This window comes from Poecilia latipinna, unplaced genomic scaffold (assembly GCF_001443285.1).
Source record: "Poecilia latipinna isolate Pla-1442-1.1 unplaced genomic scaffold, P_latipinna-1.0 Scaffold2313, whole genome shotgun sequence".
NCBI lineage: Eukaryota > Metazoa > Chordata > Actinopteri > Cyprinodontiformes > Poeciliidae > Poecilia > Poecilia latipinna.
The window spans coordinates 11,067-23,568 of record NW_015114929.1 but is presented as its reverse complement, the minus strand read 5'-3'; the positions used below and the strand labels follow the sequence as shown (position 1 = coordinate 23,568).

The window sequence follows — 12,502 nt, the reverse complement described above, 5'->3', positions numbered from 1 at the left end:
ATTTTTCCCATTTTGAGAAGTAGATTAAAAAATTTTTTTGCTCCAAGAGGTTTGGATGGTTTTTTTTTTTTTTTTTTTTGCTAATTTTAGTTATAAAAATACGACACAAACAGTCTGGCCCTGGTTACTGTTACCCATTTCCTATCCGTCCAAAAGCATGACTCATCTTTCAGAAAAAGACGTAATCTGATGACAACGTGAACAGTACAACTCCAGTGTCCACACAAACAACATGGGTGCCGACAGTTTGCCCGGAGCTCTTTTCAAACAACCGGCAGATGATTAATTGGCCAGCAACCCCCCAAACAGAGACGGAGACGGCCCCGCCTCAAACCCGCTCCTCCACAAGCCGCTTCACACCGTAATGGTGGAACGTAAGCTGGGGTGGCTGAGGGAAGATGTCGGCTCGGCTGTGTACGGGCTATCAGCACGCTACCATTACAGACTGCCATCTGTACATTTTCCAGCCTGCGACTCAACAAAGTGCCGTTCCTCCATCACCCCCCAACCACAATGTCATGGCTCATGATATCATTTCCTTTGGGATGGCAAATTTACCCTTTGCATATATATATATATTTTTTTTTTCTTCTTTTTTTTGCTGAACTGTGGACATTCATCAAATCGGACAGGATTACCTCTGGGAAGGGGCGCACGGGGACAGGATTGGGTCACACGCAGTGGGTCGGTCCAAGCGGGTCGAGAGGCTTTAGGGGGAGAAAAGTTCTTCTCTTTCAATCTAGATTAAATATCGCCATAATCAAATTGCAGAGCTACTCGGTGGCGCTTGTGAATGGGGAAAGAAGCGTAGCTCGAACACAGGGTGGGGGGGGGGCCTGGGTTTTGTCATTTAGTCTAAACACGTCAGTTGGGTGTTTGTGTTAGTGGGCTGGGGGTATGGGTACCGCAGGCAGATTGGGGGAAGAGCTCAATCATCGGTGGATCTCCCAGATAAATGCCTAAACCAAATTCCCCCTCAGGCTCCTCCCTGTCGTAGACAAGAAACCAGACCCGATTGGGGTTTTATCCAACTCTAAAGCCAAAGCCGTGACCTGAGGATTAAGGTATGGAGGTAACTTCCTTCCCCCTAAAAGATGCCTTGCTAGACATATATCCATGAAGATCCATACTCTGTTATTGTTGTTTCAAACTTTTGCCTCGGAATGAGCAGCATCTCCAACATGGAAACACTTCAAAAGTTTTCATGAGCTTCCAGGAATTCTTATTTTGACTGGCTGGAGTTTTGAAGGAAGGGGAACTATGGTTGCGGGGGCGGTTAAAAATGATTACAAATAGCCATCCATAAATGTGTGTTTGTGTTCCCAGTTTTGCTTCAGTCACTCAGAGAGAGAATAAACAGCAGGCTGTCTGGTAGGAGGACAGAAAGCATAACACATAGTCTGAATTACAGATATTAAAATGTCAGGCTATGGCTGTTGTAGATGAGACTCTGTATTGATCCCAGATGGCAGAGGGGGCTAATTTGCCACTGGGCCTGCTGGACGTAATGTGTGTTGACAAGAAGAAAATGGAGAGATGGGGGTGGGGGGATATGATGGAAGAATGGAAAGACAAAATGTGAGACTACCAGAAGGGAATTCACAGCAAGAACGAAAGTGAGAGAGTCAATAAAAGAAGGCAAACCACTGATTAAGAGAAAACATTTCATCCCTTCTATTTTTTCTGTTAGTCAGTCTTTGGAAGAGTCCCACAAACTGAGCATTTGTAATCTAGAAGCATGGAAGTCGATCCAACGTGACATTTGTGGGTGGAGATAGGCGGACGGGCCTTAAAAAAAAACTGTGATGGAGCTAAAGCAACAGATCTGCAAAAGATCTTAACAATATGGGGACAAATTTGAAGAACATATGGCAGATACAGCTTTGAAGGTGATGGAGACTAATGGCAGGCATGTTTAAACCACTAGGGAGCACTGTGTACCCAATGCTAACACTGACAGCGCCTTCCAAAAGTATGTACACCCCCTGAACCTGTTCACAGTTTATAATGTTACAATTGCAGAATTCATTGAATTATATTAAGGTATAATGTGACAGATTGACACAAATAGCATGATCATAAAGACGAAAAGGGACACATGACTTCAGTGTTTCCTTTTACATGTAAAAAATCAACTGAAAGTGTGACATGATTGTATCTATTGTACTTTATTTTGTTGCCCCCCCAAAAAAGTCATTCAAACAAACTACTTGAGATGTTTATGGGTGATTTCATTTTCAAATGAACATAGTTGCTCTGTAAAGGCCTCAGAGAATGAATAGAAAACATTTGTGAAGAAGCAGCATCACAAAGACTAAGGGACACATCAGAAATGTCAGAGAATAAAAGTTATGAAGCAGTTTAAAGCAGAGTTATGTTGGAAAAACAATGTTTCACATTTTAAACATATCACAGAGGAACATTTAATCATCATAAACATAGATGATTAATTGATCATACATGCCCATGAACTGAACCTGTCTGGATAAGCAATTTATTTATTATAAATTTTATTAGAACATGCACAATAAAGGCGTGTAATTCTGCAAGGCGCACTACCGTAAGGCAGAACGCCTAAAACGGCTCCGTCACTCTGTTTAAATTATTACTTCTCTTTTTCTTTCTTCAAATTTAAATCCACAGCTATCCGTACATGTAAATAAATTAAGAGCGATCACAGCATGTAAAAACACGGTGTAAATGAAATAAGTGTGCTTTTGTCTAACCTTTTATCCGTGGAGCTGGAGGCCTGGTTCATCTCACTGTTGGAAATAAAATTGCGAATTTCAGAGAAGTACGAGTCCTCCTTCTCGTCTAAAAGTGCGTGATTGTCTGGCTCGGAGTTTGGAGAGGAGATGGTGGTTCCTAGGTTGGAAAGCATCCCGGACTGCTGGCGTACTGTGAAGGGAAAAAAAAAAAAAAAAAAAAAAAATCATGTTCAAAGGTAAAACTAAGAAGTTTGACAAAGAAAATAAACAGCTGCTGAAGAAATGTGTAATTCATTTAAAAAAATGTCAGTGTGAAAGCCTTAGTATATTTTGCCAGAATGAAATACGGTGTTTATAAAGCCATTTTCGATCTGAAAAAAAAAAAAACAAAACAAAACAAAACAACTATTTCAAAAGGCTTAGAAAATACTATAACATTGTTCTATTCCAGTTTTACACTCTTATTGGGCAACAATGGTTGAGATACAGCAAATAGAAGTATGAGTTATTATTAAGATTATTATGGCACAAGAGTGATTATCCTTAAAAACTGATCAATGCTTACTAGCTTCATGTAAACTTGGTCAAAGTGGTAAAACCCCGTTGCACTGTCTCCTTTCAGGTTGTCATATTAGCCACATATTAAATCATGTGTAATTTAGATGTCAACGCAAACAGGCATTTGCTCCTTTCATAATGTTTGTATTCCTTCTATAATCAGTGGCATACCACCACACTACACAGCAAGTCCCTCTTTCAATAGATTTTACCCATTTCAAATCATTCAAACATTTATCTGGGTGATGATTTTAAATTTCTGCACATGTTATGGTGAGCCATTTATCATTCGAAACCTTTAGCCAGGCGGTCCCTGTTTACTAACTACTTTCAACGTGCTTCGCCTCGGTTTCGTCAGAGAAGCAGCCGCAGATGTGGCAGCCTCACCAGGAATGTTCTCGTGCTCGTGCTTCTTGAGATGGCGGTCGAGGTTGGTTTGCTGACCGAAGCAGCGGTTGCACAGGTGACACTTGAAGGGTTTTTCCTTGTTGTGGATATTGCGGACGTGACGCTGAAGGTTGGAGGAGATGCTGAATGAGCGGTCACAGTATTTACACCTGCCAAAGACCAACAGAGTCATTGAAATACAGGTTAGAGGTGCAGCAGCACGATCAGGGCGTTTCATTCAAATGATGCAGTCAGGATTATTACTGTCATTTTTATAAATGTATCTGCTTAGGTGGGAAGGAAATAAAACAAACAGTAAATTGTGCTAGTTTCAGACATAAGATTTACAGTTTTAGATAAATAATGTGCATCATGGTTAAAGTTTAAAAAATGATAATTTCTAAAAGAAGGGTAGTTGAAGAATAAGAACACTCTAAACCATTAGCTAAAACTATATGAAAAATAAGAAGACAGAAACAAACAAACAAAAGGAAAAGTAGAAACCTGTAGGGCTGCTCCCCTGTGTGTGTCCGCAAGTGCCTGGTGAGGTTTGCTGAGCGGGGGAAAATCTTCCCACAGTACCTGGAGGGAAGGATGGATATTGAAGGCACATTATCATTATAAAAGAGTTTAGCTTTACCTGCATAACCAGCGCAACATCCACAGCGTACTAACCTGCAAGCATAACGTTCCTTGCCCTTTCGAAGGATTGCTTCTGAGAGGGAAGGTGGTGGTGAGCGGAAATTGAACAGTGGATGGGTCGGGTGTTGCAGCGTATTGGGCGGCATGTCCAGTTTTAGGGCACCAAAGCTCTCCAGCTTCTCTGTCATATTTTCCATGGCTGACATCTGAAATATGTCAAAAGAATGTCATATACTTTTGAAATACATTCAGTTGGATGCTATTTTGCGTTTGGCTCAGCTCTCATGAATAATGTTTAGCAGATCATTACATGCATATTTGTGATAAATTTTACACCAGGATTTTTTGTTGTGAGATTCCATGTTCAGTTAATGTCTTTCCTGTATGGTAGTAACTTTTTTGGTATCTTAATTTAGCATAAATAAAGATGAGCTGGTTCTTGAGGCAGAAGTTAGGAGGGGCCCAGAGGAAAGCAGATTTTTACTGTTTTAAAACTTTTTTTCTTTTTTTTTTGCAAAGTCTAAGTTTATAAACCTTTAAGCAGTTATCACATTTTCATGGGAAAGCTAATTAGATAGAAGACACAAAATGGAGGCGATGATCCTTCTGTATGGAAGATGAACTGAGAACAGAACTGAGAATGTGAGGCTTCAAAGCCAAAAGCAGTCCAGACTGAAATTACAAATCATCTGATTTACTTTATTCAAGGACACTTTTGTTGCTCATAGCAGTCTTTTTGTTCCTTTTAAGCCATTCTCAACTCCATGACCAATTAAAAATCTAAACTGACAAATTAACCATGTACCTTTTGCCATCCCTTGTTTGTATTTGTTAAAGTTGCAGAGCAAGTTTCTGGCATCAACTGTGTGTCACCTAGCAACTAACTCACAAAACAGGTTAAGTGTACTTTAGGCTATGTCTGTTTAAAAATGTGGTCAATGTGGTCATATGCCTAATTTGTAAAATTGCCTTCTTGTGGTCGAACAATAATACTGATGGTAGCAGTCAATAATACAGGAGATGCAGGGTAACATATGGGTAGAACCAATTGTTCCCTTCATACAGGAGACTGATGTCCTGGTTAAAACTAGGCAGTTAGCAACCAAGTTATAATTACTAAAAGAAAATGAAAGAGTTATGTACCAGAAGCATTGCCAAATCAGTTTATATTAGGGTATAATCTTGTTGTTTCTAAAGACCACTAACCCAACTGACTTAAGTTCCCCTTCTCCTGTTAATCAATTTGAGCCAGTGTTTTGTTCTGTACCTCTTACGTTTTTGTGACAAAGCTGCTGTTTTAGACTAGCAAACTTGCAAAGTACAATATAGTTTGTGATACTCCCTACTGATAGCTGCTTTCCTTCTCCCTAGGAGCCTGCGAACAAAAGAGGCCAGCCACGTAGAAGTTTATTTGCCAAAACAGGCTTACATCCTTCCTTTTATTAGTGAATATGGGATGGGAGAGACACGGGGACAGACACTCCGTCGCTATGTGTTTATTCGTAGTCTGAGAAACGGGTATAGGGGGTGTGGGGAGATTCCGTCATGCGACTGAATTAGAGGTGGCATTGTGTTTGAATCGCTGGGAGGATCACAGCTGGGACACTCCCATATGAGAAGTTTTTACATGGAGGCCTGTGAAAACATTTTATCAGGGGTATAGCAATAAATTACAAGGCAATGTATTCAAATGGGAGCCAGGGAAATCCCTGTTGTAGACTTAAATCGTAATCCCACAGGAATAGCAATTTGCTCGCAAATTTAATCAAGAACACTACATTTATTGTACGTGTAAATATATATGGATCTATCTGAATATTTACGAGATGAGAGTATTGCAAAGTCATGCTTAATAGAGGACACAGATTTCCAGGTCAGATTAAACTGCTTCCCCAATGAGAGGCCCCTATTCTCCTGGACACAAACACAGGATGTCCTTGATGGACACAGTGCTATTATCTAGCCAGCCAGCCAGTCACTGAGAAAAACTCCTGAAGGGTATTGACTTATTGGCTGGCCTTTGGACTCTCAGTACATAAAACAATGCCATGAATAACAGTGGCATGGCCAACTGAGGCAATCTGTTCAATTCAAGCGGGTATTTTACTTTATTAATAATATTATCATTCTTTGTAATCAAGATTTGTAGAGGTGGGGAAGGTCTGGAGACAGTCAAACAATGTTGCTGATTATCAAAGGACATGCTATAACACACCGTGTCTTCTGGGAAAAAAAACAACAAAAAAATCCGTGGAGTTGACAAAGTACACAGGCGCCATTTGGTAAACAAAGGAAGAAATCACAGAACCCTTGAGAAAATACATGAGCACAGAGGAGTGACGGAGCAAAGGGGCTTATTAATTCAGGTTGCGTTGTTGTGGGAGGCAGAAGCTCAGTATTTCAATGTAATTCAAGTTAAACACCTTTTTATTTAAGACGCAATATAAAATAAATAAAAGTTAATCCCTTTCAGGAACAATATGTTCATTTGTAACATGTTTAGGCCATTTGCTTGCTTTGATGTCAGCGTGTTGAAATCTCTCTCTCCAATAAGGTACGTACAACATATTGAGTCTAGTTTACCTGTGGATGGAAGAGTGGTGGGGAGGGCCTCAGGATCTTCTCCTTCAGAGCTCCAACCGGATCAAGTAGCTTCCTCTTCTCCACCCTGCTGGACCAACGACAAGGCAGAGGGTTACGTACCAAGGTTAGAGTTTCCCTAATGACTTTAAACCTGACATCAAGTTCTACCTTGTTGATTATGTGAAAATGTTAGGTCCTGGTCTAATTGGGGCTGAAATACCTGTAGATGGGATCCATGAAGAATGCGGAGGGCTTGGCATAGTGCAGTGGTGGAGGCTGATGCGGCTGTGCCTGCGGCTGCTGGTGCTGGGTTATGGAGGGTTGGTGCAATGACTGCGAGTGAGGATGAAGGAATCCCACTGAGGTTTCGTCTTTATGGGAGACCACCTTGCCGGCGCCAAAGATATGATTCTTTCGATTTTGGGGCTCAACTGGCAGGCCGTTGTGACCACTTCGATTTCTGCTGCCAATGCTGAGGTCCAGTGGCTGCTCTTCATTGTTAGATATCACTACAGGACCACTGCTGTTCCCAGTGCTGCTTGGGTTGGATGGGTTTGTTGGAGCGGGAGGAGTTAACTTGGCCTCCTTGGGTTTCGTTGTGAGATCAAAAGGTGACTCTGTGGTGGGAGCAGGAGCTGTGGGGGAACTTGAAACCATCTTGTGCAGCTGTTCACGAGGGGATTTGGGCTCCGCCTTCAGGAATATGCTAGGATTGAGGGTGCCTCGATCAGTGGCGAAAGGGTATAGGGAGTTGTGGAAGTTGGGTAGAAACTGAAAGGGAAACATGGAATGGTAGGGCAGTGGACCCATCTTTTTCTCCTGATGAAGTCCCATCAAAGCAGGACCGAAATATTTCTCAGCAATGTTAGCAATTGCTTTAATGGAATCGGTGGTGGCTGCATTGGCATTTGTGGTGGTAGGAGGCAGGGCTTGCTCATCGGGTGGAGGAAAGAAGGAGTGCTGGGATGAAGCAGAATGAAAAGGGCGATCTATAGAAAGTGTTCCTGAACTAGACACAGCTGATATCAACGCGCTACTTGAGTCCTCTAACTGGTTTCCATCTTGACTCGACACAGTGCCAGACGGCTTCCTCCTTTTACCACTCCTTTCACGTTCACTATCACCTTCACTCTCCAGGTCGGAACCGTCACCTGAAACAGTACCAGTGGTGGTGTCCAAATCTGTTCCACTTGTGGTATTAACATCTTCAAGGTCACTTCCATCCGACATGTCTGCTAGTTTAGATTTAGGTTTAGTTTCTCCACTAGAAGACAAATCAAGCTTACTGTCCTTTTCCTTGTCTTCCAGTGGACTCAAACCACTAATGCCGTTGCTGTTTGTGGAGTTGACAAGTGACAATGGTGGGGCATCTAAGGGGCTCCGAGGGAGCTTAACCTCCTGACTGCTGCCTGCCAGTGGGCTCTTTAATAAAGGACTGGGAGGTAATAAAGGTGGCCGTGGATAAAGCGCAGGGGGAAAGATACCTGGGAACCCATGTGGGAGGGACGGGAAGCCATGAGGTCCTGTGGAGAAGGGCAAGCCGGCATGAGGGTGAGGTCTCGAGGGAAAGTAGTCAGTGAAGCCTAAACCTGACTGGTTCAGTCCTGGTAGGTGGGGATGGTGGGACTTGGCTTTAGCCATGATGGGGCTAGAGCTCATGGCAATTCCAGGGGTGAAAATCCCCGCTGGAGTGCCATAATGATTTTTGCCCTCGCAAAAGCGGCGATGCTTGTTGAGGGAGGAGGTAGTGCTGAATAACTGCCCACAGTCCTTACACTTGATCTGGGTACGACAGTCAGCATGCATTCTCTTGTGACGGCAGAGGTTGGAGAACTGGGTGTAGGATTTGTGGCACACCTCACCTGGGGACGCAAAAAGACGTAGCCCATCAGGGCCTGGTTAAACCCATTTTAACACTGTCTCTAACTATGCATACCAAATCAATAGCATACAACACAGACTACAGATGCAACACTAACAACAAGTTGTAGTTTTTTTTTTTGTTTGTTTGTTTTGTACAGTGTCAGTCACTTGGTGTGTCTTATTTCCAATTAATAAAAAGATGTATATCAAACAGATTGTAAAAAGATGCAAATATGTAATAACTATATGGTTGGAACCTTAATCCCTTATTTTGGATTATAAGAACTATTCATGCCCTAGGTTGACATAGCTTTAAGACAATATCTGAATATTGCCTTGTTTCTTCTGACTGGACTTAATTTTAGGATTTTGGAGTGACCCAGTCAGAGACTTTGATCTAATACAGAATATCTGGAAGGAAGTTCAGGATTAGAGGCTTTTCAACTTCAAACACATGGAGCCAATCACCAGAGATAAATTACGAAAATATAGAAGAAACCTGGGAAAAGCTGGTCAGCATTTATATTAAGGGTTTGATTTTCATGCTTAAGTGTAAGTAAGTCTACACCATTACTTTAAAGATTGTTCACCTAAAAAAAGAAAAGTAGTTCATGTTATTTTCAACCAGATTCATTTAATGCCCAACAAACGTTAAAAAAAACAAAACAACCTTGCTTCCAAAATAAAGGTTGGTTAATTGAGATTAAATAATTACAAAACCTCTAATCAAATTGATATTTTTTTTAAAAATTGTGTCCCACTGGTAATTTGTTGAAGGAGACAACCCAAATGAAAAACAATAGTGTCACCAGCTGATATCCAACACTATTACATATGTAAACAACTCAGTTAAATCCCAACACATATGAAATCCCAGGGCCTTTACGTTTGGGCCACAAGTTGTACATGAAGACCCACAGACCATATGGGGACGATCTATTAAAATATAAGGAAAAAAAAAGTATAAAATAAATTAACTATTAGGAATTTTGATATATGCCACAAGCTCTTACTTACAGATAAAGGGTTTGACACTGCTGTGGATGTGTTTATGCTGTTTGAGACCTGACGAGGTGGCAAAGGTCTTGCCACATTCAGGACACGTGTGAGCCCGCGCTCCCACGTGCTGGGAGCGGATGTGCCGCTGAAGGTTGCTGGGATCTGTGAACACCTGAAAATCCAAAATAAGAGCATGACAACACAATGTTTGCCAACACCGAAGCCACAAAATATGTATATCCATTGAAATATGACTTGCTGTCTGAATGACCAAAAACTATGTATAGTACAATAAAGATTTAGCTCAAACAGGTCAAAACAGAAAAAAAGCCTGTGTGTCCAGTGCACAACTTACGTGCCGGGTATGCTGTACCTTATCACAGTTTTCACACTCAAAGCGCTTGCCACTGTCATGAGACATCTGGTGGCGGATGAGGTTGGATTTCCAGTTGAAGGCTTTGGGACACTGGTCACACTTGTACTCCCTCTCCTCTGTGTGGACTATCATGTGTTGCCCGAGACTTTAGTTCAAAATAAAATAAAAAAACAAGCATTTGAATGCATCAGATGTGCAATATATGTTTTTTTCTTAAAAAAAAAAAAAAGAAGAGCGTCCTGTGCACCTGTACTCGTTTGGGAAGATCTTTTCGCAGTCCTTGCACTCGTGGATGGGCTCATCGCTGTCCTCCCGCTCCTGTTTGAAGTCCTCTCTCAGCGCATCAAAGATGGATCCTGCACTCGAGCACGAGTACTTCTGATGCCGTCGCAACTCAAGGGTTGAGGAGAACAGCTCATCGCAGTCTTCACAGCGGTACATTTGCTCGTCTGCAAAAGCCCATTTAGACAGACATTTTCAGATAGGATTTAAAAACGTAATCGTAATCAAATCTGAAGTATGAAGTGGAAGCATTTATTTTTCCAGATTCCTTTTTCTCTACTGAAATACAATGGTAGAGTGTACAGACTCGTGTTATTTTAAAAGCTTTTCTGCATGTCATTTTATAAATTACTGAAACATGCATCTTTTTTTTTCATATTTATAAAGAATAAATATGAAATCTATTTGTTTCTGGGTTTATGCGAGTGCTTGGCTGTGCACAAAGTACCAGTGTTTAGTACCTATTGAGGCTCTCAGGGATCCGAAGAAAAAGGATCTATTTCCACCTTTAGAAATTGCTCTTGTTACTCATCAAGTAATCCATGCTGTTTTGCGCTTTAGTTACAGCTAAACAAACTTGTTTTTCCCAAAAGGTAAATGTAAACAATCCTGCAATTGACAGCTACATAAAATGGAAATCAATTACCAGTAAAATGTGGGCTTCATTAACACACTTAATTACTCGTTGAACAAAGTGTTCGCCTCAGACTGCAAGGGTAATAGCACGCAGGGGAAACAATGGGGGCAGGTCTTCCTCTTCCATGCTGATAACCTTTACAATACTTCTCACAGGCAAGGTCAAACACATAAAACCTAGACCACCTTTCTCAATAGCCAATTCCTGAGTCGGACGCCAAGTTCAACAGACAGAAAGCCCAGCGGAGGGACTTTGTGCATGGACGTGTGAATGCGTGCGCGAGCCGGTGCTCCTGTGAACATTTTCCAAAGTGAGCCGCGAGGACCGGAGTGTAAGCAGGGTCGCGGCGGCGCCAGCCCAGTGGTGATTTCAGCATCAACCTGCCATGCCTTCTTTGTCATGACACCGAGCACCCGCTGCCCACGTCGCCCCTCACCCCCTTTTCCCTTTCCACCAATATGCCACGCGCTCTCATCCATCAATTCAGGCCCTGCTAAATGAGTTTATCCAAAATGACTTGCAGTGCATGGCTCACCTGCTTTCTACTCCACGTGACCGTTTATCCAGCTGGAACTTCTTGGAAACATTAAAAGAGCATTAGAGCACCGACATCCAATGTTTCTAACCTTCACGAGACGCATGAGTGACCGTCTGGTCAACGGAGCATTACGCCGAGCTCAAACGCCACACTAACTAGCTCGCTTTTGACACTGATGTGTGCATGTACACCTTAAAGAATGGACATTAAAACGTCTCACCGTTTAGGTGATTTCAGAGTGGAAAATGTTGAAAAAGCATGACTCGCGTCCACTCGCGTTAGACTTTGGAGGATCTTAATAGGTGGAAAAGCTTCTGTTTATCTTAAAGGTAGTGAAACAGGCGCTCTGGTAAAAGCAACACAAGTGTCCATTGTGAGAGCGGGTCTGTGTGTCAGAATAGGCATAAACAAAGGCGTTTGCTCGGTGCATATCAGTGTACATGTGTTTTTTCAGTTAGTCTGCTGTGTGCGAGTGGGCTGGGGTGGGATTGGGGTGGTGGAGGTTATAAAGTGGAGACTAATAGCTCTCTGGGAGACGAAGGGAGGCACAATTATGTGCAGTTTAGCAGCTAATCTGGGAGCATGGGTGAGGTCTCGGGGGACTCCTCAAGTCCTTTACTTCAAATTCCTTCTTCGATAAGCCAGACGCAGAGAGCAGGGCTGCACTGCCAGGCGCTGCCTTTCTGTCTCAGTCACACAAACAAGGGGAGACCAGAACACAAAACGTCTTGGAAGGTGGACTTTGTCTGTGTCCTCCTTCTAGTTGTCCCAAAATAAAGTATTTCCCAATAAAAATCCACCTGATTCAGCTTCAGTCCTTCTCTCACACCAATACACAAAGCCATAGGTTTTAGCTTTTATGCACATATTTTGACAGGCTGCCTCATTCTTGTATCTTGTATTCTATCTGTACACACACACACACACAC

The 12,502-nt window shown here is 42.2% G+C and overlaps 1 protein-coding gene across 8 annotated transcripts in view; it reads right to left on the bottom strand.

The window, feature by feature from the left end:
* Positions 1–12,502, bottom strand: part of prdm16 (PR domain containing 16) — a 33,446-nt gene that overhangs the window by 9,884 nt on the left and 11,060 nt on the right. For 2 of the 8 annotated variants that reach the window (XM_015018724.1, XM_015018729.1), the window contains exons 3-11: positions 10,364–10,565; positions 10,096–10,261; positions 9,759–9,912; positions 7,099–8,773; positions 6,879–6,966; positions 4,329–4,501; positions 4,158–4,235; positions 3,654–3,823; positions 2,727–2,898 (exon numbers count right to left, since the gene is read on the bottom strand). In XM_015018724.1, coding sequence (XP_014874210.1) covers positions 2,727–2,898; positions 3,654–3,823; positions 4,158–4,235; positions 4,329–4,501; positions 6,879–6,966; positions 7,099–8,773; positions 9,759–9,912; positions 10,096–10,261; positions 10,364–10,565 — 2,878 coding nt within the window. The remainder of the gene's footprint in view (positions 1–2,726; positions 2,899–3,653; positions 3,824–4,157; positions 4,236–4,328; positions 4,502–6,878; positions 6,967–7,098; positions 8,774–9,758; positions 9,913–10,095; positions 10,262–10,363; positions 10,566–12,502) is intronic. The other 6 variants (XM_015018730.1, XM_015018732.1, XM_015018725.1 and 3 more) reach the window with 5 other exon arrangements.